We start from the raw sequence: 27,779 nt of genomic DNA, 5'->3' as shown, positions 1-27,779 counted from the left end.
GGGGCCTTCCACGTTTCAAGGACAGCAGCCACGGGAGAGAGAACAGGCTGGGGGCCAAGTAGCTGCCTGCCCCTCCTCTGTAGCAAGAGTCCCGCGACAGAAATCCCGGTTGGGTCCAGGGCAGCTGATCCAGGGCAAACAGGGAGCTGGCAAGCCCGGTGCCACGAGGCAGAAGAGATGTGCAGGATTCCCAGAGTTGGTCTTTGGCACGGTTTGGGCAGGGACTGTGGGGTGCTGGGCCTGGTGCAGGCACTCGGGTGAGCTTGGGGGTTCCCAAGAACCATGGCTTGCAACCCAGATCAGCAAGGCAGGGCATCGGAACCAGGCAAGACGGCAGGCCTGCGGGCTCGGCCCCAGAGCCGAGATTGGGGCCTGCAGCCAACGACAGGTGGCACAAACGAACTTTGTTGCTGCAAAATCTGGCAGAGTCTGGCAAGTGGAAGTGCTTTTAGGGGACGTGCACCTGGGGCCCCCGAGAGATTCGCACGGCAGGGAAGTGGAAGCAGAGACGCTGAGAAGGCAATGAGCAGGAAGGGCCTGGCAACCGCCCCCCCACCCCCACCTGTCCGTTTGCACCACAGCCGTCAAAAGAGTCAAGTCTGTATTTGCTGGCCACTGCTCTCCGCCATGAACACATTTTGCCCGGGTCCACCAACCCTCCGCAATCAAGCGCTGCTTACAAATGTCTTATGCGTAGTAGCCCAGCCGGAGCACTGGAAGCCCACCCCCGAGAGGGCCAGGCTCCTCCTGACTTAGGAAGCGTCTTTTTGGAAATGCAGGTGCCCAACGAGAAGTCCGTCTGAAACCCGGTGAGAAGCCAGGAGAAGCGCTGAAGGTTTTAAGGGAGGGGACCCTCCCGGGCTCGCCCGCCTGCAGCCCTAACGTCATGTGTGGAAGTCAAACCCCCGTGCTCTGGCTTGTCTCTTCCTGGAGACTGAACTTGCTTCGGCTTTTCCCTGGAACATGGAGATAAGGAGCAGCCATGAAATGTAACGGCACAACGGCAGCAAAACAGGATCATCTAAGGGAGGAGAAGCTTTCTGACCGGGAAAGGCAGATGTTGCAAGCTGCAAAATAATTCTCCCCAAACTTTGGGGGAAATCTCAGCTCAACCCAAACTCTTAGACCAGTGTTTCTCAACCTTGACAATTTTAAGGCATGTGGACTTCAACTCCCAGAATTCCACAGCCAGCATTGCTGGCTGTGGAATTCTGGGAGTTGAAGTCCACATGCCTTAAAATTGTCAAGGTTGAGAAACACTGTCCTAGACAGAGCGCGCTTTTTAAAGACCAGCCTTCCGCTTGCTAGGGGGAATGAATACAGCCGGCCTACTTGACAAGTATGTTGTGGGGCCCCGAAATTAATAGACAAAAAAACACTGTCTCTTCCTGAATGGACATTCGATCTATCCCGCAAAGCTTTACACGCTTGATTTAGGGATTGCTGGTGGACAGGAACCTCGGCTGATCCCACCATACAGGGAAACTCCTCTCTTTGCACATTTTCCCACTCATGTTAATCTCCGTAAGGTCCAGACCAGTATTTGTTTGGACCATGGCAGCTTGACCCCAGCCACTTGCTAATTGACCCAGGGGCCTCCTGGCATGATATACATCCAGGTGTAGCAGCCATCCCTGAAAATGCCATCTTGGTTTCCCTCATCCCAGCCAGAGTGTTTGAAATCTCCCGGAGGACTAGAAACTTTGCACGGAGTTGGCCCCCGACTGTCCAAAAGGAGAGTACCAAGGTAGGAGAGGGGAGGGAGGAGGAGGGAGGGAGAAGGAAACAAAAAGAAGAAATCAGAAGATATTTACCTTGTGGTTTAAAAAAAAAAAGAAAGGGACTCCAGGCTATGGCAGAGAGGCCTGTGTTAAATGCAGTTTTCAATTTTGCCAAAGAAAGAGAGATTTAGCGGGAAGGCTGGAAGGAAGAAGGAAGAAACAGAAACAGGAGGAAGAGCGTTTAGCTCCTGGAAGCAGAGGCACAGAAAGAGACTTTTGAAGAACAGCTGTGCCCGGGCCAAGAGCTCCAAGGATAGAGGCTCTTCGGAAGCCACGTGGGGCACCCCACCAAATGCCTGGATGTGAGCCGCCCCACCTGGGCATTATCCACTCCTCCTGCCCCATCACCTTCTCTTGACGCTCTCTAGCTCCCCAAAGCTCGTTCTCCTTTCCCTCACAAGTCCCTTTCCCCAATCCAGGCAGCCCCTTCCCTCCATAGTCTATCGTTAAGATGCCCACCAGCCCTTGGATTTCCCTTCCTCGCTTCCGTCTTCGGTGCTGGAGGAGGCTGCGAGCTCTTGGGGGCCAAGGCTTCTGCGGTCAGCTGGAGGGGCTGCCGAGAGCCAAATGGGCGTGAAATCAGGGGAGGGTCCCAACCGCTGGCCCCAGAGGTGAAAGGGCCCACCTGCTGCCGTGTTTTTGTCGTTGAGGAGCTTCGTCTGGCTGCTGGGGATAATTTTCAGATCCACAGCCTCCGGGGACTGGGGCGAGTTCTGTATCCTTGAGGCCATAAGAGCGTTGAGGTACTGCAAGCGGGTGACCTGCAAAGACGCCATCGCAGGCAAAAGTTGTCATCAATGTGAAAAACGGTCATACGTCACTTTTTCAGTGCCGTTGTTGACTTCGAAGGATCGCGAAACAAATGCTTGCAAGTTAAGTTGAAGACTACCTGTGCTCACTGGCTTACGCAAACTTAGATCCTGCCGTTGTCCCACTCCCTCTGCCTGGCAAATCCCTGGTGGTCAGTGCTTACCTTGATGAACTGCAGATCGGTGAGGGCCCGGACGGTGTAATCGGGGCAGTATGCCGAATAATTGGTGGGCTCTGGGCAGTCAACCTGCTGTTCACGGCGATTCATCCGCAGAGTGGACACTGGGGACTGATGGACTGTCGAAAGGAAAAAGCAACACTGAGGGAGGCTTGGAAATAAGAGAGTGAAGCCACGAATTTTATTTTTTTAAAAAAAGGGAACCAGATTTCTCATGAAGACAGCACATGGTTCTGAACGGATCTGTCGCCTTGGCTGAAAGTTACTACAGGTAGTCCTTGACTTACGGCCACAATTGAGCCCAAAATGTCTGACGCTGCTAACATTGGATGTTTTTGCTTTGACAACCTATGGAGATGCAGCCTTCTCTTAGAATTAGATGATGCTGGGGGAGGAGGAGGAATGTGATGGGAGTTAGTTAGACATAACAATATTGTAATAGGCTGTGGGCTTTTGAAATAAGAGACGATAAGGAATGGCGGGTTGGAGAACAGGAGGGGAAGCCTGCATTTCAAACTAATTGGAGAATGTGATTTATGACTGTTAATTAGAAGAGGGAATTGTGTTTGATACTATGTGCTCAGAGGAGGGGAATCCAGATTTTGGCTTTGCTTATGTACGTGTGGATGCTATGCTGCTCAAATAAAGATTTTTTAAGGTAAACAATGCCTCAAAGTTCTTTGAAGAGTTTCATCTGTCGGAACCACGACACAAAATTTACGATGCTGAGACAGTTCTTCAGTAACTTTTGCCCCACTCTATGACCTTCCTTGCCACAGTTTTAAGTGAACCATTGCAGTTGTTAAGTTAGGAATAAGGTTGTTAAGTGAATCTGGCTTCCCCATTGATGTTGCTTGTCAGAAGGTCGCAAAAGTTGACTATGTGACCCTGGGATACTACAACCGTCATAAATATGGATCAGCTGCCAGGTGTCTGAATTTTGATCATGTGACTAGAGGGATGCTGCCATGGTCACAAGTGTGAAATATGAGTCATAACTCATTTTTTTTCCAGTGCTGTCGTAACTTGGCGTGCTCATTAAGCCAATGGCTGTAAGTTGAGGATTTACCTGTATTTTGATTTCTGCATGTGCATATGTGGGTCATTTTTTCAATGAGAAAGAAGGCATAGGAGGAAATGTACTTTTCATCCCACCATGGATCCCAATTCAGGCAGAGACCTCCGGGTGGATGACAGCCATCAACTAGGCCAGGGCTAGGCAACCTTGGCTCTTTTATGACTCGTGGACTTCAACTCCCAGAATTCCTGAGCCAGCATAGCTCAGCTTGGAAACCTCTCCCTTTCCCCTCAGCATGGCTGGCTCAGGAATTCTGGGAGTTGAAGTCCACGAGTCATAAAAGAGCCCAAGCTGCCCACCCCTGGACTAGGTTAACCCTGGGAAGGCAGGAACGAAAACTGTGGCAACCTTCTTACTAGCAAAGCCACACAAATAGGAGTTGAACAGCTTTTTGGCCTCTACTTTAAAAGGGTGAACCAAATACACACTTGAGGGTCCACTTACCGATCCCCCACAGCGGGGCCTTAAGAGTTAGCTGGCAGTAAGGCCTCTGGGGTGAATTCCCACCTCCAAAGGGGCTGCTCACCTCTAAACTGAGCACAGGAACTCACCTGAAGAAGGAGCGGTAAGTGCTGAGACGCCATAATAGGTGAAGGCGCCATTTTCAAACTTCAGCCCTTCCTTCCCAATCTCGACTTCAACCCTGCCCTGGCAGAGAAGGAAAAAGGCAAAATAAGCAGAGGCACCTCTGGCTGGGTGGAGAAGGAATAAAATGAATGTCTCAGATTCCCAAATCCAATTACAGCCTGGATTTGGGTTGCTCTCTTCACTTCTTCTATAAAAGGCTCGTTTTTTTTTTTAAGCCTTCCTTTCACTGATTAGGGGTCACCCCAAATACCTGCCCCCTGGCATCAATTCATCTGCTTTTTTAAAAATAGCAAGACCCCTTTTTCTTCAGGGCCAACGATGGGTGCCTTTTAAATCACTGCTCCTGTTCTCTGCTGTTTTAGGTACAATCTGTAGATTTCGTTAAAACAGTCACATTTATAAAAAATACTCATAACATACAGATGGTCCTTCGCTTCCAACCGTTTGTTTAGTCCAGGGGTCTTCAAACTTGGCAACTTTAAGACTCGTGGACTTCCATAATTCCTCAACCAGCCATGAGTCTTAAAATTGCCAAGTTTGAAGACCCTTGGTTTAGTCAAAGTTACAACAGCATTTGTGACCATTTTTCACACTTACGACCGCTGCAGCATCCCCTCTGTCAAAATGAGGGAGAGGGACATGGACAGGACCACAGATCTTCTCTCTGTAGGCCCCCATTTTGGGATTCTCCCCACACCCCATAGGTCTGTCACGTTCTCACCCTCTTGACTTTTACCTCTTTAAAGTTTTGCTTCTCTGCGCTTTTAACCTGAGATGTGTTACACTGGCAGTCCCGCCTTCAGTGTTACAATTCAGTATATTGCTACTGCTGTTTTTAATCATTTTAATGTCTGTAATCTGCCTAGAATACCGAGTCTCTAGAGTCCACTCTGGAGGCAGGGCACACAATCTCCTCCTCCTCCTCCTCAATTCAGCCTCCTCTTGGGCGTGGCATCTCACCTCTTTCCCTTTTCCATTATCAGCTGGCATTAGGACTCACTACTCATCCCAGCCCGGAGGAATTGCAATGCCAATGGCTGTTTCCCTCCTGGATGGAGTGCCTGAAGAACCAGAGCTAGCATCTCAGGCTTTTGACTCAGGAGATGGAGAGTCCTGTGCTGGGTTCTGCTGATGCATCAGAAAAGGGATGGAGGGAAATGGCACAATGGACCAGACCATTTTGAATTCCAGGTAAAAAGGGAGGCCGTAGAAGTCGCCCCTTTCGTTTAACCATGGAGCAATATTCGTCTTGGAAACTATGGGGACCTACTAAGCGCTACTGAAAGTCTTCCAGTTGCATAAGATTGAAAGTGGTCAGTTCCATACCTCCCCATTAAATGCAGTGGCGTATTCCTCCCCCCCCCATATACTCTCTCCATGCTGCCTTCCAATATGGCTGGCTGGGGAATTCTGGGAGTTGTCCATAAGTCCATAAGTCTTAAAGTTGCTAGATCCCTACCCTACAGATCCTCAACTTACAGCCACAATTGAACCCCGATTTTCTGTTGTTAAGTGAGACATTTGTTGTTTCTTTGCCCCATGTTATGACTTTTCTTGCCACAGTTGTTAAGTGAATCACTGCAGTTGATAGGTTGTTAAGTGAATCAGGTCTCCCTACTGACTTGCTTGTCAGAAGGTAGCAAAAGGGGATCACATGACCCTGGGACACTGCAGCCGTCATAAATATGAGTTGCAGTTGAATTCTGATCACATGACCGTTGGAGATGCTGCAAAGGTCATTAGTATGAAAAACGGTCCTAAGTCACATTTTCCAGTGCCGCTGTAACTTTGAACGGTCTCTAAACAAACTGTTGTAAGGACTACCTGTACAAGTTCAAAGTATTCTTTAATATTTCCAAATTGATAGGGGGTTGCACAGTCTCTCTCCAGACAAGGTAAGAAGAGCCTCTTGAATAGAATAGAATAAAAACTTTGTCACTTTAAATGTACACATTAAAAATGTCATTACACTGTATTCAGCTCTCAGAGAGTAACCATTATGTAATACACCCATATGCACACATATATATATGACACCAAGAAACATTGCAGTCTAGTTCGTATGTATACATATATATGGCGCCAAAAAAGGATCCAGCGTATTTACAAGGTAAATGGCACAAGGAGCAAAGCTGTTACAGGAGTACTGTTATAAATACTTCAAAACCTCCTCCAAGAGAGGAGCAACAGAAACAGACCATGAAGTGGCTGTGTGGGGTCTCTGTCCATGCTTCGAGTTCTAAGCACATATAAGCGCTTATAAGCAGTATCCTGAATCACGGGAAGCGAGCTTCCTATAGTCTTCTCAGCTGTCCTCACCATTCTCTAAATGGACCTTCTATCTTGGGCTCTGCTACCACCAAACCAGACAGGGATGCAGCTTGTTAAAATGCTCTCAATCCTGCCTCTGTAAAAAGTGGCCAGGACAGAAGGAGAAAGAACCAGCCGTTGGTTCCAGAATTGCCAGCCTGACAACCTTCAAGCATTCTGATAGGGCAAGAAAGTCATCTAGTCCAACTCCCTGCTCAGTGCAGGAGCATTAGCCCATCGGTGACAATGATCTTCCATCGGAAGTACTCCTCACTTCACGAGGAACTCTGCTACTTCCGGGCTGGACCTGGAGGCCACGGTCTGCCCCAGCAGCCTTGTTGCGTTGTTTGCCAGAGGTTTGCCTTGTTTTTCAGAAGTTGTTTGAGCCTCCAACCTGATTCTTGAACCAGGGCCTTGACCCTCCCTCAAGGTCCTCCCTGTGCGCACCCTAGACATATAGTACCTGCAGGATGAGGACAAAGTAATTGACCGGCTGGTTGCGCTGATACAAGTAATGTTCAGCGGCCAAGCGATTGCAGTCATCAAACTTCACTTCCTGGTTGACGCTGGGGTGCTGCAACAGATGCAACAGGACCTTCTCTGAAATTCGGCCTGGGCTGAAGAGATCCACCTCTGGAAAAGGGGTGGGGTGGCAACAGGGGAGGCAGAAAACACAGCTGCATCATATTTTTGAAAAGAAAAAAGAAAAGAGCCAATTTATTTTTTAAACCAGGGGTCTGCAAATTTGGCAATCTTAAGACTTGTGAACTTCAACTCCCAGAATTCCTCAGCCAGCATGGCTGGCTGAGGAATTCTGGGAGATGAAGTTCACAAATCTTAAAGTTGTCAGGTTTGGGGAGCCCGGTTTTAAATACACAAAGCAGACAGCAACAAGAAACCCAGGAACGAGACAAGAAGGTTTTGATTCAGCATCTCAGGAAGAAGACAGAGAACCAAGTTGGACTCCCATTTCACTGGCTTTCATGCCTAAGGGAGGCCTAGTTGTTTGATTGTACTTTTACACCCTCCAGCAACAGGAGTTTTCCAGCCAATATACAGCTCTAGGAATCACAAAAATCTAATTATATTGAAAACATATGAAATCAAGCCCGTTTGACTTAACACCGAAATAAGCATTGAAATATGCCTGGAAAAATGACAAAGAGAATATTTATGAGCATTTGTTAGAAATATATACATCTTGCTTGCAAAATATATTTAATGTATCAGCTTGGAAGAATCCATCTTGCACTGATTAAACCAAGTTGTGCATGACTTCTTCAGAGGCTAAAGTGCAAGGTCAAAAAGAGTTATTTTATTCAGCAGGTTTTCTTGCATTTAACTGACTGCTGAGTATTATTATTAGGAATAATACTTGGGAATTCTGGGAGCTGAAGTCCACAAGTCTTAAAGCTGTCAAGGTTGCACACCCCTGGTGTAGCTAATAAACTGAATTTAAGAGAATGGTCCCCTTGCTCTAGGGATTCTTAATACCCAAGGACACTGCGCTATCATGGAGATCCTTTTCCTTTCTATTCTTCAGTTCAAGATTAAACACCATTAAATGCTGCTAGTCCTCAACCAGCCATAGCAAAAATCCAGCAAGGACTCTGAGGGGTCTTTTCTATTTTTTTCTAGGTTGCCCTGGTAGAAAACAAGAAATAGAAAAGATAAGCTGGGATTGGACTAGATGACCTCCCAAATCCCTCCCAATTCTATAAATCGGTTTGGCCCAGAGGTTAAGGCACCAGATTAGCAAGTGGGAAACCATGAGATCAAGCCCTGCCTTAGCCATGAAAGCCAGTCCCTCTCTCGCAGCCCAACCCACCTCATAGGGTTGTCGTTGTGGGGAAAAGGGGAGGAGGACAGCATGTCAGATGCATTCTCCCCCTTGAGTTATTTGTAAAAATAATAAAGGCAAGTCCAAATTAAAAATAATAATAATAATAATGATTTCACAATAAGACCTGCTTCTTTCCTGGTCTTACCTCTAGATAAGAAGCGCTGAGTAGCTAGGAGTAGCTGAGGGGAGATTTTCACCTTGTACTCATTGTCGGAAACTTTGAACAAGGAGAAATCTTCTTTCCGGCGGTCCATCAACGTCCCAAGCGGAGGCGGCTTTTTCTTCAACCGGTTCTCCCCTGGAGTTGGGAGGAGGAGAAGAGACAGCGAGAGGAATCAAACTGCACAAGTGTGATGGACGTCTGCACAATTCCGTGCAAAGGCAGGACAATCACAGGACATCGTTATGGGTACAGCTTTTCATTTTGCGTCCCGGTATCATTTTAACCCTCCCCCCCTCCAAGATTCCGGGCCAAGGAAGGCAAAAAAGGAATCTCAAAAGGCCAACTTTCAGCAGAATAAAATCACTGGAGATGATTTTCCAGATGTTGTTGCTGACCTAGCGTTCGCAGCATCCTCACCACTGGCCATGCTGGCATCTGTATCTTAATACCTGGCAGACCAGAGGTTACTCATCTCTGCTTAGAGGGCGAGATTCAGTTTAGAGGATGCTGATTCAACTAAAATCCCATTTGTTTAAGCACCCCAAAAGCAGATAAAAAGGATTATAGAAAAAAACTAAATCTAAAATGTCCCACGGATCATTTCCCCCTCCACTTACGATCATTAAAAATGTTCTGAAAAGTCAGCTACGCCAAGTATGCTTTTACACAGACATCTGGTAGAAAAAAATGACTTTCGTCTCTTTCAGTAAACTACACAGCTTTGGAGGTGAGGAGTCAAGAAACAACGAAGGAGAATATTTGTAGTTAAGATGGAAATTAGACGTCCTTGGTGCTCTCTAGGCTTGGTGGTTTAAATAATAATAATAATAAATAATAATAGTCTGAACATCTGGCTGACTGTGCGATGATCCATAATAATAATAATAAAGTTGGAAGGGACCTTGGAGGTCATCTAGTCCAACCTCTGCTCAAGCAGGAAACCCTATACCATTTCGGACAGATGGCTGTCCAGTCTCTTCTTAAAAACGTCCAGTGTTGGAGCATTCACTGCTTCTGGAGGCAGGTGGTTCCACTGGTTAATTGTTCTAACTGTCAGGAAGTTTCTCCTTAGTTCTAAGTGCTTTTTTAAAGAGGCAACTGGACTTTATTTTCCTCAAAAACATTTCGCTTCTCATCCAAGAATTGAATGTTCTGAAGAAGTGTCTTGGATGAGAAGTAAAACGCCGTCCAGGAAAAATAAAGAAAGTCCAGTTACCTATTGAAAAAGCACTTTTGGGACGGATGGCTGAGAATCTCCATAGACTATTACCCAAACTAAGTAACATCATCAGACCCCCTCAGTCAAGAAGCAATTGTGAGGGAGATCTGAATTATGAACAATGCTTTCAAGCTTTGAGGATGTCAAGCTAACTCCAGTAAACATAAGACTAAACTGCAGAAGAAGGGTGTCAGGTTCATATCTCTCAAATGTTTCCTTTTATACTCTTATATTTCTACAAAAGAATATCTATCATCTATCTATCTATCTATCTATCTATCTATCTATCTATCTATCTATCTATCTATCATCTCTCTCTCTTTCTCTCTCTCCCTCTCTCATATCTATCTATCTATCTATCTATCTATCTATCTATCTATCTATCTATCTATCTATCTATCTATCTATCTATCTATTATCTCTCTCTCTCTCTCTCTCTCTCTCTCTCTCTCTCTCTCTCTCTCTCTCTCATGTTTCCAACAACTCCTACAATCTTCTTGCCACTAGGGGTGGGACAGAAGAGTCCTGAAGCCCAAAACATCTAGAAAGCATTTGTTTCTTGACCTTTGCTGCAGAAATGGAAGCTTACATGGACTTTGTAGCAGAATAAATAACCTGTCTTAAATTCCCAGGCACTTGGTGTGCTAAACTGGGCAATAAACTTGGTAGAAATTGGGGAGGGAAGCCTGAAATGGAGCTTTGCGTGAAGACTGCTTGCTAAATCCCCGGAATAACTCAAGTGTTTCTCAACCTCAGCCATTTTAAGATGTGTGGACTTCAACTCCCAGAATTCCCCAGCCAGCATGCTGGAGTTGATGTCCACACGTCTTAAAATGGCTGAGGTAACTGTATGCCCAGAAGTTTCTTTGTTCCCTCGTTCTGGCCCCTGCCATCGCTCCTCTGCTCTCGGGTTGGGATGATGGGCTTCAGAGCTCTTGAAAGCAGATACCTGTCAATCTAGCCAAGGGAACTTAGTTGGGCTAAGGAAAATAAGGGGAGTCAGGAGGAGAGAAGATGCCTTAAACAGGCCATACCTGTGTTGGAACCCACTTACTGTAGTCGTCTGACTCATCCATGATCTCCGACTTTATGATCTCTTCAATGACGTCTTCCAGGGTCACCAACCCCATGACCTCGTAGAACGGGTCCCCTTCCCCTTCGTTGTTCACCTTCTGGACAATGGCCATGTGGGATTTCCCTGGAAAGAGAAGGAGCCCTCCCAATGCTCAGCACCCAATGGCAGAGTCGGGGAAAAACGGGGCCAAGGCTGCCATCGTTCCCCTCCCAGCACAAGAGGAAAGCACCCAAGGCTTCCTGAGGCCTCCCCAATTTTTCCAAAGCCATGGATGGGGGGGGGTGACTACCTCCCTGGATTCTTAAGGGACACCCTGAAGGATTTTTGAGGGGGATCGAAGGAAAGGTGGAACGCAAATCTATGCAAGCAAACCACTTACAGCCTAGACCAGGGGTAGGCAACCTTGGCTCTTTTATGACTGGTGGACTTCAACTCCCAGAATTCCTGAGCCAGCCACGCTGAGGGGAAAGGGAGAGGTTTCCAAGTTGAGCCATGCTGGCTCAGGAATTCTGGAAGTTGAAGTCCACGAGTCATAAGGGGGCCATAGTTCCCCCATGCTGGCTCAGGAATTCTGGGAGTTGAAGTCCACCAGTCATAAAAGAGCCAAGGTTGCCTATCCCTGGCCGAGAAGCAAAAGACAAAAACAGTTCCAATTATGCCAAATGTTTCTCTCACATCTTTGGGATACTTTGCTACCTTACTGAGATGGGACAGCTGACGGACTGGCTGCATTTGGCCAATTCTTAGCTGTTTGCTTCCATGATAATCCTCTGCTGGCAGGTTTTGAATGCCCATTTTGTTTACCAGCCGCCCTTGCCCATTGTCACGCAGAAAGTGGGGCGCTGATGTTTCTTAAATACAAATGAGCTCTTTACAAGCCCCTGATTTCACTCTTTCGGGTATCCCCTTTCAGAGAAGAGTTTCTAGGCTCAGCACAAGGGTTTGGAATTTGCTCCGTGCACTAACCCTGGCAGTGTGCCACCCAGCCTCAGCAGGAGGTTGTTTTGTTCTCATGCACACTCCAGGCTACTTCAAGGCTGATGATGCCACCCGCAAGTGGCATGATGGACACCTTTCAGCAGGGGCCAAAGGAGGAGCGGAGCAAAAGGGGGGAGACCTGCAGTGCAATGGAAGGGAGCCAAGAAGCCCAGCTGAAGAAGCAAGGAGGAACTGGCTGAGGGGTCAAGCTGCCCTCTCTGAGCCCCATCCACGGGCAAAACCTCTCCTGTTTCCAGGGAAGAAAGAAGGGCTGCTCTCAGTCAATTACCAAAGGGGTCTCCAACCTTGGCAACTTTACGACTTGTGGACGTCAACTCCCAGAATTCCTCAGCCAGCCCTCAGGGCTGGCTGAGGAATTCTGGGAGTTGACGTCCACAAGTCGTAAAGTTGCCAAGGTTGGACTCATGTGTTTTGTTTTTTTTTCAAACTTGGCAACTTTAAGATGTGTGGACCAACTCCCAGAATTCACGATGGCTGAGGAATTCTGGGACTTGAAGTCCTCCCACCTTAAAATGGCCGAGTCTGAAAAACAGTGAGCTGGAGGCAGAGTATTTCACAGAGGATAAACTGTACAGGGTAGCAGAGTTGGAAGGGACTTTAAAGGCCTTCTAGTCAGTTTCTGGCATGCTGTGGACCGCTGCTGGGTTTGGGGACCCCGGAGATAGAGGCACAGACTAAAATATAAAATGGTTTTTAAAGCAAAAAAGGCCACCAGCTCTAACCTTTGGATGAAAGTATTTGCCCGTTCCCCAAAGCCTGGAGCTTGGGAGAGAGAAAAATAAGAGTGGGCATTCATGATTGGCTTTGGCCTTATCCGTCGCTTTCAACAGACATGGCAGTTAAGGCCATGCTCCTGCATTTTCACAATTTTAGTTTGTCACTGAACACAGCCACATGTAACCAAGAGCTAACCCAACCACATTTGGCAAAGAGTCCTAATGCACGCAGAGTACAATTGAGTTACAGTCCAGCATGTCACCCATGCTCAGAATACCAAATTCACTACAAGTCTCATTTTAAAGTGAAGCGAGAGAATTTGCTTCAAACTTTTAGAGAAGAGAAACTGCAGCAAAACCTTCGTGGCTGGGCGGGTTTTCCTACCCATGAACAGTCTTATGTCATAAAAAAGAGAATTTAATTTAACAAAAAAAATCTAGAAAAGAGAAACTGCAGGGTAAGTTTTCAAGAGAGGTGATGTTGTGCTAGATAGGTTTAATACCAAGAGAGATGAGGTGTCTTCTGTTGCCTCAACTATCCTGATGCTGTGATTATGCCAAAAGCCTGCCGTTTCCCTGGCGTTTTTAAATTTCAAGAAGAGAAATTGAGGCTGTTTTACAGAGAGCAGAGGGGGCAGCCTGACAGAGCCCCAAAGGAAAATGGCATCATGGAAAGCAGCACCTTCCTAGCACGTTTGAAGTACAAAAGCCTTATTAAAGCTTTTTTGAGAACAGCAGAAAAACAGAAGCCTTTTTTCCAAGGAAAGGAAACTTTTGAGCAAGTTGAAAGCACAGGTTGGAAATAGCGTTAGTTAACTGGATAAATCATAGTTAAGCAGGGGTAACTGTGCCGTGCGTGTACAGCCACTCTCTTCCCACCCTCTGCGAGTCAAGCTAAAAATATCAACGTGTACAGACAGGCCTCCGTGGACCACTTGCGGGGTGGAAACCACAAGTATGAATCCGATGCATTCCTATAACCATTTGGCAAATGCAGCCAAGCGAGGGACACCATCTCTGCACACTGCAGGACTCTGAAACAGAGGCACGTTGTGATAATCTACATTCCAATGTACGGTGCCTTCCGTAACTTACTGCAATCAAAGCTCCTTCTTAATGCCCTGTTGATCCTCCACAATTAAAAGCTGGAGCAGAGACTCAAGCTTCCTAATTCCAAAAGTTATGCCAGCACTCAGCAGCTGCATTCCATTCGACACAGCAGGCGGGCCCCCACTTCACCCCCAAAGATTTGTTTGATTTGGCTGTCGGGGTGAATCGAACCTTTAATTCCTGCCCCATTTCGGGCGCGGGAGAATCTCTTGGTTATGAGGTCAATCGAAGTGAAGGGAGTCTGGGGAAGTGGGGGTTGGGGGATGGGTGGAGGGAAGAATGAAAGCACGAGATTCTTCCGGAGGTTTAAACTCTGGCATAAAACAACCTGGCCATTTTAGAAGAAAGGGCAGGAGTGGGAAACACAACCTGTGAATCGGTTGTTTTGTTCTCCAGGAGAGCAGCCAGATCCCCACAGCTATGCTGAGGTCATGGGTGTCACTGGCTCTTCCTGCCAAGCATTTCAGGAGGTAGCTGGAGAAACACACACACACACACACACACACACACACACACACACACACACACACACACACACAGGGGGAAATGCAGGTTCTTTATTAATGCAGAATAAATTTTCTCTACCAAGGATACAGCTGCCAAAATTACGAGAAATAAACATACAGTATTTACAGATCGAATTGCTGTCCTTGTTTATTTTTTATTAATTTATAATATAAAAGACAAAAAGACAAGAGAAAATAGTAGAAAAAAAAAGGGGAAGGAAAAGGAGGGGAGAGAAAGAAAAGGCGTTGACGTCCAACACCCTTCGGTGCAGTAGCACAAGATAATACCGTAGCATCAAACCTCAACTTTTTATTTTTACATAGTTGTATAAACTAGCCATTTCTACAACAACAAACCTATCTGATTGGTAAAATCCAAAATGCAAGTTTCAGTTTTTTCCCACCTCAAGCCCAAAGTCCTTTGCTTTTCAAACGCTCCATCTAAGGCCTGGTTTAGTTCAGATATTGCACTAAACCATGGTTTGCTTGACTGACATCTACTACCACCATCACCAAGAGATGCACAGGGTTTTGGGGCTTGCACAACATCTGTGCCCAAATCAAACCATGGGGCAATTTAACATGACTGTGTGAAGCCAGCGTCTTCCCCAACTCCCCCCTTTTTGGATATGGTGAGGCTGCAGGCCCTTCAACCCATAGCCATTGGCAGTGGATTATGGGAATTACAACCCCATTGGAAAAGAGTGATCTCTGGAGAAAAGACTTCCACTGGAGCCAGGAGGATATCAATTGTGCAGTGAGGTCATGGGGTGTGTGATGTTACAAAGGTCCCCATTCCAGACATCCTCACTGTAGGTCAGGCAGTTGAAATGCCATCCCCGTCCCCTTAATCTAAACCAGTGGTTCTCAACCTGTGGGTCAGGACCCCATTTGGGGTCAAACGACCATTTCACGGGGGGTCGCCAAACAACGCAGTCCGCCATTTTTTTCCCCTTTTCCTTAGCTGTGCTACTCCCTTTTATTCTATTGGCTTTTGAAAGCCAATAGAATAGACTCTCTTGAATAGAGTCTAATTCTCTTGGCTTTCAAAAGCCAATAGGAATTGTCCAGGCTGTCTCTGCCCTGCTGAGCCCGCCAAAAGTCCCAGTCTGCAAACGGTGCTGCACCAGTTGAGTAGTCCTCAAGTTACGACTGGTTGGGGATCGCGCCATTAAAAAGGTTGAGAACCACTGATCTAAACGAGGGGTCTTCAAACTTGGCAACTTTAAGACTTGTGGACTTCTACTCCCAGAATTCCTCAGCCAGCCCTGAGGGATGGCTGAGGAATTCTGGGAATTGAAGCCCGCAAGTCTTAAAGTTGCCAAGTTTGAAGACCCCTGATCTAAATTTATGTTTTCTCTGGCTTCTGCCAGGAAAAAGCTGACTTGTACTAACTAGAAGAAACAGGAATGTGGATCTATTGAATTGTCGAACAACAAGCCGACAACACATTGGAGAAGAATCCATGCAGGTGTCTAAATGAGGCGGATCCCCAATCGTACAATGTGGGAAAGGTGCCAAATTTCACCAAAAATAAAGCCCCAAAGAGGAGAGGCAATTTTGCAAAGGGAAGTGGAAAAATGAACCACTTCAACAAGGTTAGTAGAACCAATCGTTAGTGGCTGTTTGAAATTAAAATGAACCCCCTCCCCCCCAAAAGCTACTTGTGACCTGATTTTGAAGTTATGATAGCCATGCGCCCCAGTCCCGTGATCATATTTTCGGCACTTGGTTTTGTATGACCGTGATTTTTTACATGTTTTGGTGGGAGGGGGGCAGTTGCCAGCAATTACTTCCAGTTTACAGCAAAACATGTCCATTGGGTAAAATGGATTTGCTTAATGACCACTGCATTTGGTTAATGGCCACTGCGTTCACTTAACAATTGCTGCGTTCGTTTAAGAATTGTGGCAGGATAACAAGTAAGTGCACTAACAGCCTCCACAGGTAAATGGAAACTCTAGGGCAGGGGTCCTCAACCATGGCAACTTTAAGACTTGTGGACTTTAACTCCCAGAATTCCTCAGCCAGCTTTGCTTAGCGGGGAATTCTGGGAGTTAAAGTCCACAAGTCTTAAAGTTCCCAAGATTGGGGACCCCTGCCCTAGAGGTGATGACCTACCTTAATGAACTGTGCAGGCAGATCAAATGGCAAAACTCAGGCAGCTCATATCACATGCCCCGGGCACGGCCTTTCTACCTACCGGCACCTGTCTTTTATGAATACACAACTGTCTGGTTGCTGCTGTGCTGTTCCTCCAACATAGTGGAACATTATGGGAATATCAAGAGAGCAGCCACGTTATCCCCATGGTTCATTTCATGAAGGGGACAGTAAGTGCTTAAACCCATTCCCCCATCGTGGCCAGCCTCCGTTTGTGTTCTGAAGGTCGACGGAGAGAACACCAATTCGTAACATGCTACATCGTTTTGGAAATATGTAGAATCCACAGATCTTGGAGCCCAGAGACCATGCTTCAGTTCGGAGGCTCGGCAAGATTAGATCTTGTTCATTAAGATTAGATCTTAATCGTTCAAGATTAGACTTGAATGGGAAATTTCTGGGCTGTAAAACTAGGCTGTGAAGACTGAAAACATTGGGAAAGAAGGCTGGGGCAAACGCTGCTGGGCTGTTGCCATGATTGTTGTACACAAGGATCTGCAGAATCAGCCAGGTGTCTGTGTGTGTGTGTGTGTGTGTGTGTGTGTGTGTGTGTGTGTGTGTGTACATACTTCCCTAAACTTGATAGAGGTAAGTAGCCTGAAATCATAAACAATGATTTCACAAGTAATAAATAACCCAGAAGTCAACAGCAATGCAGTAGACTTCTAAAGCTTACCTTAGTACAAAGAATTTTCTTTTAACGGTTTTTTTTTTTTTTTTTTTTGGCTAAAAGAAAGCTTCTTAGCACACTTCGGTAGACTCTTGTGTGACTTTGTTTAGAGAGCCATGCAAACCAGACCTGACTTGTTTCACTCTGAGCGTGCCAGGAACAGACCTCACGGCTGCCTCTTGGCTTCTGCACCGTAAGACAGACGGGCAGACTTTCCAGTTCAAACAGATTGCTGGAGAAATTGCTGGGCAGAGCCATTAGTTTTGGTCCACTGGTCCTGCTGGCAGGAGAAATTCTCGCTAGAGAATTGCTGCAGTTTTTTGCAACCCCCACCGTGATGCTTGTTCCAGCAGAAGCTCAGCATCTGGCAAATCCTGGCTTAGCGGGGCTGGCGAAAATGGCCAGGGCTCTTGCTGCACCCAAATATATTCCTGGAGCCAACGCCTTAGGCAGGCCTGGGTTTTTATTGATTTAAGGCTTTTCACTTCTTTAATCCCCAAAGTGGAGATACCGAAATCCAGAACAAACATCCCCTTCTTGCGAATATTTATCTGGTCCTTTGAAATACAGGATGAACCAGGAACGGTTCAGACAACAGGAGGGGAGAGTTGAGTGGGATACAGGGGGATGCTTGCCTCGGGCGTATCCTGGGAGTAAAGCAAAAACAGGAACTTGGGGAGGGGGAACGTTTGCCAAAGGGAGGACGGTATTTTGGAATTCTGCATCACCCCCCCTGGCTGGGCACCTGCTGTCTTTGTTGTTGCTGGAAAGACACAAAGTTCTATCGCACCATCCCAGTTTCCACAAAATAAGACAGTCCAGAAATAGAAAAGTGAAAGGGGGTGGGGAGAGAGGGGGGGTGCTCTGAAGGGATTCTGGAAATATAAGACTGGAGTCAAGCTGGAGAAAAGCAACTTACTGAATTGAGAGCAGTTGAAAATGAAACCTTATTCCTATACCAAGGGTAAGCAACCTTGGCTCTTTTATCACTCATGGACTTCAACTCCCAGAATTCCTGGGCCAGCTATGCTGAGGGGAAAGGGAGAACTTATTTATTTAAAGAGAGAGGAAGGAAACAACAGCTACAGAGACCTGGTTATTACTTTGCTCATTTCTAACAGTGACTAGACCAGCGGTAGGCAACCTTGGCTCTTTTATGACTCTTGGACTTCAACTCCCAGAATTCCTGAGCCAGCCATGCTGAGGAGAAATGGAGAGGTTTCCATGCTAAGCCATGCTGGCTCAGGAATTCTGGGAGTTGAAGTCCACGAGTCATAAAAGAGCCAAAGCTTCCTACCCGTCCTATACTCAATGCACAGAAAAGGCTGCACTTCACAGGTTGAGCAGTAAGGGCCACTGGGCCACGCTTATTCCCTGGATAACGTACAAAGTAAGGTAGTCCTTGACTTACGACCGCAATGGAGCCCAACATTTCTGTTGCTAAGTGAGACCTGTTAAGTGAGTTTTGCAAGTGGTCATAAGTCACTTTTCTCAGTGCCGTTATAAGTTCGAACAGTTACTAAGTGAATTGTTGTAAGTCAAGGTCTACCTGTGCTTCGTAAGTACCTAAAATTAGATGCCATTTATTGGTTAATTTGATATCCCTTCATTCAGAAGCTGAAGGGAACATCAATAGGGTTTCTTCCTATTCGTTGTTCCCATAATAGCAACCCGGTGAGATAATTTAAAATAAAGGCTCCTAAAGTCATTCAGGCTTAAACCCGGTTTCCCTTCTGCCAGCCCAACATCTTAACCACGATAATGCATCCTCATCTTACTGTTATATTTTTAAAAAAACTGAAGCAGAGCAACAACAGACTTTTATTCATAAAACTCACATGCTGCTTATGCCATCTTTGCTCAGTCTGCTGCCTTCCAGGTATATTAGTTACCACTCCCATCATCCTTAGACAGCAGTCTTTATCTGTGAAAGATGGGTACTGCACTCCCAGGCAGACACAATTTGCCAGAGTGTGACGGACTGGCCCACATACTGTTAAATGGTTATTGTTCATTCATACAAGGTGCTTTATTTCTTTCATTTAATCAATTCATTTGCTGGATTTGCACAAGGAGGCCAAGATTGGCAACAATAAAACTTATTTCACGCAGAGAACCGGATGTGAAGATATTTGAATCCCACCCACTGAGTGTGATTGCAGGAAGAGAAACCAAAAAAGTCTTGTATGTGGAAAAAGTATTAAAAGATAATAACTGAAATAACTGGATGCAGGAAGAGGCCACGTGGAAAGAGGATTCAGAGGCTACTTGGAACAGAATGAAAACAAATGTTACTGAATGCCATAAGAGTGACTTATACTAAGAGTAGATATGAAAAGAGATGCAAGAGTACAGAGAAGAGCAACAAAGATGATTAGGGGACTGGAGGCTAAAGCATATAAGGAACGGCTGCTGGAATTGGGAATGTCTAGTTTAACGAAGAGAAGGAGGAGGGGGGGACATGAAAGCAGTGTTCCAATATCTCAGGGGCTGCCACAAAGAAGAGGGAATCAAGCTATTTTCCAAAGCGCCTGAAGGCAGGACAAGAAGCAACGGATGGAAACTCATCCAGGAGAGAAGCAACCTGGAACTAAGGAGAAACTTCCTGACAATTAGAACAATTAACCAGTGGAACAATCTGCCTCCAGAAGCGGTGAATGCTCCAACGCTGGAAGTTTTTAAGAAGAGACTGGACAGCCATTTGTCCGAAATGGTATAGGGTTACCTGCCTGAGCAGGGGGTTGGACTTGATGACCTCCAAGGTCCCTTCCAACTTTATTATTATTATTATTATTATTATTATTATTATTGAGTGATGAAGGAAAGGAGGCTATGCGTGTGAAAAAGGGGTAGATGATTGCTGCAAAAAATTAACACCACAGAACAATACAGGTAGTCCTTGACTTAAAAGAGTTCGTTTAGTGACCGTTCGAAGTTGCAACGGCTCTGAAAAAAGTGACTTAGGATCATTTTTTACACTTATAACTGTCAGCATCTCCAGGTCACGTGATCAAAATTGAAACGCCTGGCAACTGACTCATACTTACGACAGTTGCAGTCTCCCGGGATCATGTGATCACCAGGTTCATTTAAGAACCGTGTTACTAACTGAAACAATTGGCGGTCATTTTCACTTAACCCTGTAGCAAGGAAGGTTGTAAAAATGGGGCAAAACTCGCTTAAAAGATGTCTCACTTAGTGACACAAACTTTGGGCTCATTTGTGGTGGTGAAGTTGAGGACTACCTGTACCGAATAATGCATATCGAAGGGAAAAAGAATGCATTCAAAAAGAGCGAGGGACATGTAAGAGGAAAAGAGATGGAAAATGCAGAGCAGTGTGGAAATAAAAAAACGGGTTACATCTGCAGGCGCAGACAATGCGATTGGTGAAATATTAAAATACAGAAGTGATTTCTTCCTAGAATGGCTTTTCAATCTGTTTAAAAAGGGTGTGAAGACTGCACCTCTGCGGGAAGAATGTTGTTGCTTTCCTTGTGTATAAAGGGAAACAGTAGCAAGAGTGGATATAAACACAGCAGAGGACTTGTTTGTTAAATGTGCGTGAAAGGATACTCTGTGGAATTCCAGATGAAAGAGCTGTGAGATGTAACAAGGAGCAAGCTTTTAGGCTGGCAGGCGAAGGGCAGACCAGATGTTTACTTTTTAGCAGCTCACTGAGAAATGTAGGCAAGTATGAAAGAAAATCTTATCACGTCTGCTAGTTTAGAGAAAGCATATGATAAAGTAGGCAGCCTTGATTTACAGAACGTTGAAGAAGAATTCAAAAGAGAGTAGGCTAGAGGTGAAGATGCTTGCCTCCACTCGGTAGGTTGAGAGTTCAAATCCTAGGCAGCGGTAGATGTTTCTCTACCAAGGCGCAAAGAAAAAAAATATCTGCTACAAACTCCACACAGGTTTCAGGAAGGGCAGTAAATGCTCAGCTCCATTCAGTGGCCGCGCTCCACCTTGAAAAAGGGATTAAAGCAAAGTTCCCCAGCCTTTAAAGTACGTATGGTCAAGGCCATGGTTTTCCCAGTTGCAATGTATGGCTGCGAAAGTTGGACCATAAGAAAGGCTGAGCGCCAAAGAATGGAGGCCTTTGAACTCTGGTGCTGGAGAAGACTCCTGCGAGTCCCTTGGACTGCAAGGCGTTCAAATTGGTCAGTCCTAGAGGAGATCAACCCTGACTGCTCTTTAGAAGGCCAGATCCTGAAGTTGAAACTCAAGTACTTCGGCCACCTAATGAGAAGGAAGGGCTCGTTGGAGAAGGGCCTAATGCTGGGAAAGATGGAGGGCAAGAGAAGAAGGGGATGACAGAGAAGGAGGTGGCTGGATGGAGTCACTGAAGCAGTAGGCGTGAGCTTCAATGGACTCCAGAAGATGGTAGAGGACAGGAAGGCCTGGAGGAACATTGTCCATGGGGTTGTGATGGGTCGGATACGACTTCGCAACTAACAACAACAACCCCAATCTTTCTGGCTTTGGGGACTGGCTGGGGAGTGGGTGATTTTGCGCAAGCAGCCAGCAAGCGTGTGCATAGCTCCATTTGCACAAGTGACAGGCACGCACGCCTGCTGCCTGACAAATGGAGCTTACGTGCACACACTCGCCTGTTGCTCGCAGAAGTGGGGATGTGCACACCTGCTCCCACTGTTTTCGCAGCCCGGTTCCGAACAGCTCATGCCCCAATAGTGGGCCACCGCCTGGGGTTTGGGGACCCCAGGATTAAAGCATTGTTAAAAAAAAAAAAGAACTTAAAATTCATTATTACATGGGATAAGAGCAATATATGATGGAAGTGAAGTATGTATAAGAATAAATAGAATGCCTGGTAATTCAACACTAAAGGAGTATGACAAAGTTGTGTGATATTCCCTTGGTTGTTTTATACATGGAATGTTTGTGGTGTATGAGGAGGAGTGTTGGCTTTGAACATGAACACAAATGTACTCTTGTATACAGGTAATATCACTTAGTCACTGAGAACTCAAACAATTTTGAATGGATGTTAGATTGCATAACATAACCACGAAGATGGATCTGAAAATTACTCATACAGGCAGTCCTCAACTTATAGCCATTCATTCAGTGACCGTTTGAAGTTACAACGGCACAGAAAAAAAACTAATCAAGAGGAGAAGCAATCTCGAATTGAGGAGAAACTTCCTAACAGTGAGGACAATTAACCAGTGGAACAGCTTGCCACCAGAAGTTGTGGGCACTCCATCACTGGAGGCTTTTAAGAAGAGTCTGGACAGCCACTTGTCTGAAATGGTATATGGTCTCCTGCTTGAGCAGGGGACTGGACTAGAAGACCTCCAAGATCCCTTGCAGATCTATTTTGATTGACTGAACCATCATTTTCTATGCGCAAACAATTATGATAGATATAGAAAAAATATTCTATCCAATGAGTCCCAGCCTGCAGAACTGTGCCAGTCCAGTAGTGTTTATTTTTTGCAGGACTTAACTCACCCTGTCCCAAGCCAGACTGAGATTTATTCATAAACAGTCCTTGTGGTTGAAAAAGCTGTTTTTATAGATGGGACTTTTTTTCTTTGCCCCCAACTCGTATTTTATGCCCACAGGATCAGTTTAAGCCACCAAGCACCGTTTCTTCACATGCAGAAGCAGCAGACAAATAAGGTCACAGACAGTGATCACATTTATACATACCGGTATATCTCAGGAAGATACAAGTGTCCATAATATAAAGGGATATGTATATAAAACAATACACTTTTTCCGTCTTGAAAGATCACACGTGCTAACTTATGTAGAAAATTGTTCCTATTGAGGAACAAAATATGGAGCAATCTCCCATCCTGGTGTCCTTCAGGATGTTCTCCTTAACTGTGACATCTGAGGATTATGAGAGCTGAAGTCCAATCTGGAGGGAAAACTGGCTTAATAGTTTGAACTGTATGGCACGCTGCTAGACCCTGTGGGCCTTTTTACGATGCATTTCTGCTGAAGGTTTGCATAGTTCAAGAGCACAGAGAGAGGTTAGAGAGTTCAACAGTCAGCAACGTTCACAGATAATTAGATGGCCCAATAAAATTTATCATTTTACTCCGCTCTTGTAACAACTGATAAATCATTAAAGCACCAAGACCAGAATGTACTCCCATTAGAAGCTGGCTTTAAGTACATGAAATTATTTATTCATACACTTCCTACTATGCATTCTCATCCGATTGTCTTCTCAAATTTGACTGACTGATAACAATTGCACCTAAGTCTAAAGATGCATTGAATCATTAAAATGGTTTTATCCTACTTTATGCTCATTCTCTTAGGTGTCCATAGCAAGAATGCCATACAAGACAACTTTGAAAATATTTTTAAAAGTGATACAAAACGGATTCATTAAATGTACTGCTAAATCCCTTTAAATAAAATAAATTGCTATACATCTTGCGAACTTCCTAACTTCAAAACACCCCAGATAATACCATTCCTGGACCACTTTACAAAGGATAAAAGTCTTATTTCATGAGACAGGATGCTATAAACACTGGGGGACAGGGAAAAAGGAAAACAATTTCAAAATTAGACCAGCATTTCTGGCTTCTTCGCCATTAACACTCTAAGGAAGAGTTTTAGAGCAGGGGTCCTCAACCTTGGCAAAGCTGGCTGAGGAATTCTAGAAGCTGAAGTCCACAAGTCTTAAAGCTGCCAAGGCTGAGGACCCCTATTCTAGAGAATCCAGTATCTCAGATAATCTTTTGTGCAGTTTTGGTTTGTTTTAGGAAATCAAACTACTTTTTTTAGAGGAAGAAAAGGCAATGATAACTTTCATGAAAAAGTTGCCTCAACTCCTTGTTTTCAACAATGCAATCACAGAGTGCTATTAAAAAGCATTCAAAGAATGTGCTCAAAACAGAAAATATGAGCAGCTAGTGCTGAACTGGGACCAGAGAGATGTCAGTTCAGATCCCCACTTGGTACTGAAGTTCATTGGGTAGCTCTGGGTCAGACATGAACATAACCTTACAGAACTGTTCTGAGAACAAAATGATTGGCTGGGCAAAGAAAATATCACGCGTGCAATTCTGATTTATGAGAAAGATGGAATAAACATGTATGCCACAAATGCAGGCGTGAACAGATTCTGCAGGGTGTCACTGGATCTTACTGAAAGGATTCCTAAAGGGCAGAGGTTCCAACATTCTGTGAGCAGAGGAAAAGATCATGGAAATAAGCAAAAGATTTATGAAAGCTATCTTCCATGCTGTTTGTTCACCACCCCTGATCATCTTGTTGGACAATCCTTGCTGGACAACCCTTTCAATAAAGCTTCCAAAGAAACTTTCAGAATAGTTTGAAAACCAACTGTGTATTATATAGCCAGATGCTCCTGAGAATTCAGGTCGCTATCAGTCCCAATGTTTATTTTTTTTTTTTTTTATGAAAACTGGATAGGCAATCTACTATGTACCCAGTACCTGTTGTGAAAATATAAAGATACATATTTACCTCTCTTGAACTCCTCCAACACAGCATCCAGTTTGGTGTCATTGAAGACAAAGTGAAGCGGGTGATTGTAAAACTTGATGATAGTGCTTAGAGGGGTGCAGTCATCAGGGTCCACCAAGGCCAAGTCCTTGACATAAAGCATGTCCACCAAGTTGGTGCGCTCCTCCTCATACACCGGGATGCGGGTGTAGCCGCTCTGCATGATCATGGACATGTTGTTGAAGTCCAGCACCGCGTTGGCGTTCAACATGAAACACTCATCCAGCGGGGTCAGCATGTCCTCCACCGTCTTGTTCCGCAGGGCCCCCTTGCTGAACTCCTCCCGCACAAACTCGTTGTAGGGGTCACTGTTGCGGACCATGTCCAGGATCTTCTCCCGCAAGAGCGACGTGCTGCTGTCGTGCCGCAAGGCCAGCTCCAGCACCCGACTGAGCGGCAGCGAGATGGGGAAGGTCAGCAGCATGAAGAACTGGGTCAGCCACAGCACACGCGGGGCCAGCGAGAGCCCCCAGCGGGAGCTGACGGCAAAGGGCAGCACCTCGGCCAGCAGGAAGGACAAGGCGGCCACGCCGAGGATGGCAGGGGCCAGCGCCCCCACGGCCCGGTAGAAGAGCACGGCTAGGGCGGCATGGGCCAAGGCGCTCAAGAGCAGCAGAGAACACAGGACAAAGGTCCCCCGATGCCGCACGGGCTCCAGCGCCTTGGAGGCCCCCCGCTCGGCCTCGGAGCCACAGTCCCGCAGCACGTACAGCTCGGCCGGGTCCAGCCACAAGGTGCTGAGCTGCAAGGTGCGCAGCAGGGCCAGCAGGGTCAGGAGCAGGGCCACCAGGGTGCCCAGCAGCCAGGGGGCCAAGGGCGGGGGCCACGCCTCGGCCGCCGCCCGGCCACCCCCGCCTTCGTCCTCCGTCACCAGGATAGCATCTCCGGGGGCGGCGGGGGCCCACTGGCGCCCTGGCCCCGCCGGGCTGCAGAGGCGGTACCGCCCGCGGGGGCCCCCGGGGGCCACCCTGACCGTCACCAGGGCGGCGTGCTCGCCGGCCGGCAGCAGGTGGAGGGCCAGCACCTGCGGGGCCCCGGCGGGCGCGGGCGTGCCTTGGGGGTCCCCCGGGGGGCCCCCGCACGGCGCCTCCTCCGGCACGAAGGCCGCCCAGGGCCAGCTGCGGTTGTGCAGGCCGGTGCCGTAGAGGCGCAGGCGGAAGGTGGCTCCCGGCAGGGCGCGCACCAGGCCCCCCGAGGCCGCGGCGCCGTCCTCCAGGCGGAAGCCCAGGACCTGGGGGCACGGCGGGCAGGGCACCCCCGCCGCCGGCCCCCCGCCCTCCGGATCTCCCGCGCCGGACGACGCCCCGTCTCGCAGCGCGGCCCCGGCGGGCCACAGGACGGCGGCCGCTGCAGCCCAGCCGCAGAGGAGCGCCAAGCAGCCGCCCTCGCCCGCCATCGCCGGAGGCAGCGCAGGCAGCACAGGCAGCGGAACCGCGACGGCGGCGGCGGCGGCGGCACAGCCGGATCAGCTCCGAGGGGGAGTGGACGGTCCAGGCAAGGTCAGCTGACTGCCCTGCGAGCGCCGTCGAACCTGCCTGCGGCGTCCGGGCCAATGCCGGAGCCCGCCCGCCGCCGCTCAGCCAATGGGAGAGGACGGGGGCGTGGCCGGCGCCGCGGGAGGACGGGACTCAAGTTCGGTGGCACCGCATTATAAACAAGACGGAGAAGGGGGGGAGCGGAGGGGGCTGCGATTTAAAGGGGCCGCGACCCCCCCATTGTCCGCGTGGCGGGGCGGCTGAGGACTTTGGGGGGGGGAGGAGGGGGGGTCTGCTCCAGGAAACGAGATAGACTATTATATAAATGGTTTGCAAGGACACTTTTGTTTTCATCCCCAGAGAATACAAGCCAGAAAAAAAAAAAAATCAAAACAGGAGAACCAACAGAAGTAGCTCTCTCCCAGATCTACAGATGCAAAATTGGGCGCCCGCTTGGCTCCCCAGAGCCTCATATGTGCTACCCCAAGGATCCTTTCTCAGTTTGCCACTGCGTTGAACTGATTCAGTCACAATGATATTTCCTAATAGTGAGAACAATTAACCAGTGGCTTGCCTTCAGAAGCTGTGGGCGCTCCATCGCTGGAGGTTTTTTTTAAAGAAAAGACTGGGAAAGCCATTTTTTCAGAATAGTATAGGAAGGCCTCCACAGTTCCTTCCAACTCTTGTTATTTTTTTATTCCGTTCTGAAAATATTTGTATTTTTTAGCGGAAGATTGGCAAGCAGGATGAAATCCTTCCTCAGTTAATTGCCCCAGCATGCTATTAACTCTGGTGCTTGAACTTCCCTTGAACTGTTGCATCCGTTTTACTTGGAAAACCTGAAAGCTCCTTCAGATCTTCCACATGCAAAGGAAGCATTTTATCTCTGGGCGATAGCCATTCTGTGGAGTCCTTGATGCTCGTTGAGCTTGGTGGTTGGCTTGCCGAAGGTTCATTACCCAACTAAGTAACGTCATCAGTGCTAGTGAGGATGGAGTTTGCTGCCTGTTTATATATAGTAGCTTGTTCTGTTGGTGGAGTGGTGTCTCTCCTTAGTTTCTCCACTTTGACTATGGTATTCTGTTGGATTGTTTTCAAGCAGAAAAATATGATGATGACGATTCGTCACACAGTCAGCCAGATGTTTAGCTGAATTTTTAAATTATTAGGTGGCATTTTTGCCCACCTATTAAATTCTTCTCAAGTACCTGGGATATGCAAATATTGTTAGATATTTTGTTGCAGGATGCAAGCTGCTTCCAGGAAAGCTGCCTTTAGCAACTGCCTGATAATTTTGTCAATACTGATTTATTATTATTAAAGACATGTCAGATCCAGCTCTCTGAAGATGGCTCTGATGCTTATAAAGGAAAAAAAGGGGACAACCAGATGCAAAATGGAGGGACTCGGTTTTAATGGTGTTGGAGGTAGTGTTGGAAGACGTGAAGGGCCAGGTTAGGGACAGATTGTCCTAGAGCAGTGTTTCTCAACCTTGACCATTTTAAGGCATGTGGACTTCAACTCCCAGAATTCCACAGCCAGCATTGCTGGCTGTGGAATTCTGGGAGTTGAAGT

The 27,779-nt window shown here is 46.9% G+C and overlaps 1 protein-coding gene across 4 annotated transcripts; it reads right to left on the bottom strand.

Moving 5' to 3' along the window:
- Window positions 1-584: 584 nt before the first annotated feature.
- On the bottom strand, window positions 585-26,293 carry CNNM3 (cyclin and CBS domain divalent metal cation transport mediator 3). 4 transcript variants are annotated; one of them, XR_005557996.1, is made up of 9 exons: window positions 24,691-26,292; window positions 11,025-11,168; window positions 8,734-8,886; window positions 7,209-7,378; window positions 4,399-4,495; window positions 2,755-2,888; window positions 2,407-2,542; window positions 1,815-1,920; window positions 585-1,021 (listed from the first exon to the last, which is right to left on the bottom strand). XR_005557996.1 is itself a non-coding variant. In XM_039354314.1 (8 exons), exons 1-8 carry the CDS (start codon window positions 26,123-26,125, stop codon window positions 898-900), a joined length of 2,328 nt encoding a protein of 775 aa, XP_039210248.1. In that variant the 5' UTR covers window positions 26,126-26,288; the 3' UTR covers window positions 585-897. The 4 variants fall into 4 exon arrangements, 2 of the variants coding, with proteins under 2 accessions (XP_039210248.1, XP_039210247.1); XR_005557997.1 differs by having other exon boundaries at window positions 585-956; XM_039354314.1 differs by lacking the exon at window positions 1,815-1,920 and having other exon boundaries at window positions 585-956; window positions 24,691-26,288.
- Window positions 26,294-27,779: the final 1,486 nt, after the last annotated feature.

This window comes from Crotalus tigris, unplaced genomic scaffold (genome assembly GCF_016545835.1).
Source record: "Crotalus tigris isolate CLP2741 ecotype Arizona unplaced genomic scaffold, ASM1654583v1 scf7180000018549.3470463, whole genome shotgun sequence".
NCBI lineage: Eukaryota > Metazoa > Chordata > Lepidosauria > Squamata > Viperidae > Crotalus > Crotalus tigris.
The sequence above is the reverse complement of the archived record's forward strand: the minus strand, read 5'-3'. Positions and strand labels throughout refer to the sequence as shown.

What these genes read in the sequence shown, in the direction of transcription:
- CNNM3 (XM_039354313.1), bottom strand. Translation starts at nt 26,125, where the DNA reads ATGGCGGGCGAGGGCGGCTGCTTGGCGCTCCTCTGCGGCTGGGCTGCA. An exon ending in ACTTTGTCCTCATCCTGCAG is followed by an intron (nt 4,496 to 7,208) that starts GTACTATATGTC and finishes CTTCTCTGCCAG; the next exon opens with GGCAGGGTTGAAGTCGAGAT. An exon ending in CCGATCTGCAGTTCATCAAG is followed by an intron (nt 2,543 to 2,754) that starts GTAAGCACTGAC and finishes GCGTCTTTGCAG; the next exon opens with GTCACCCGCTTGCAGTACCT.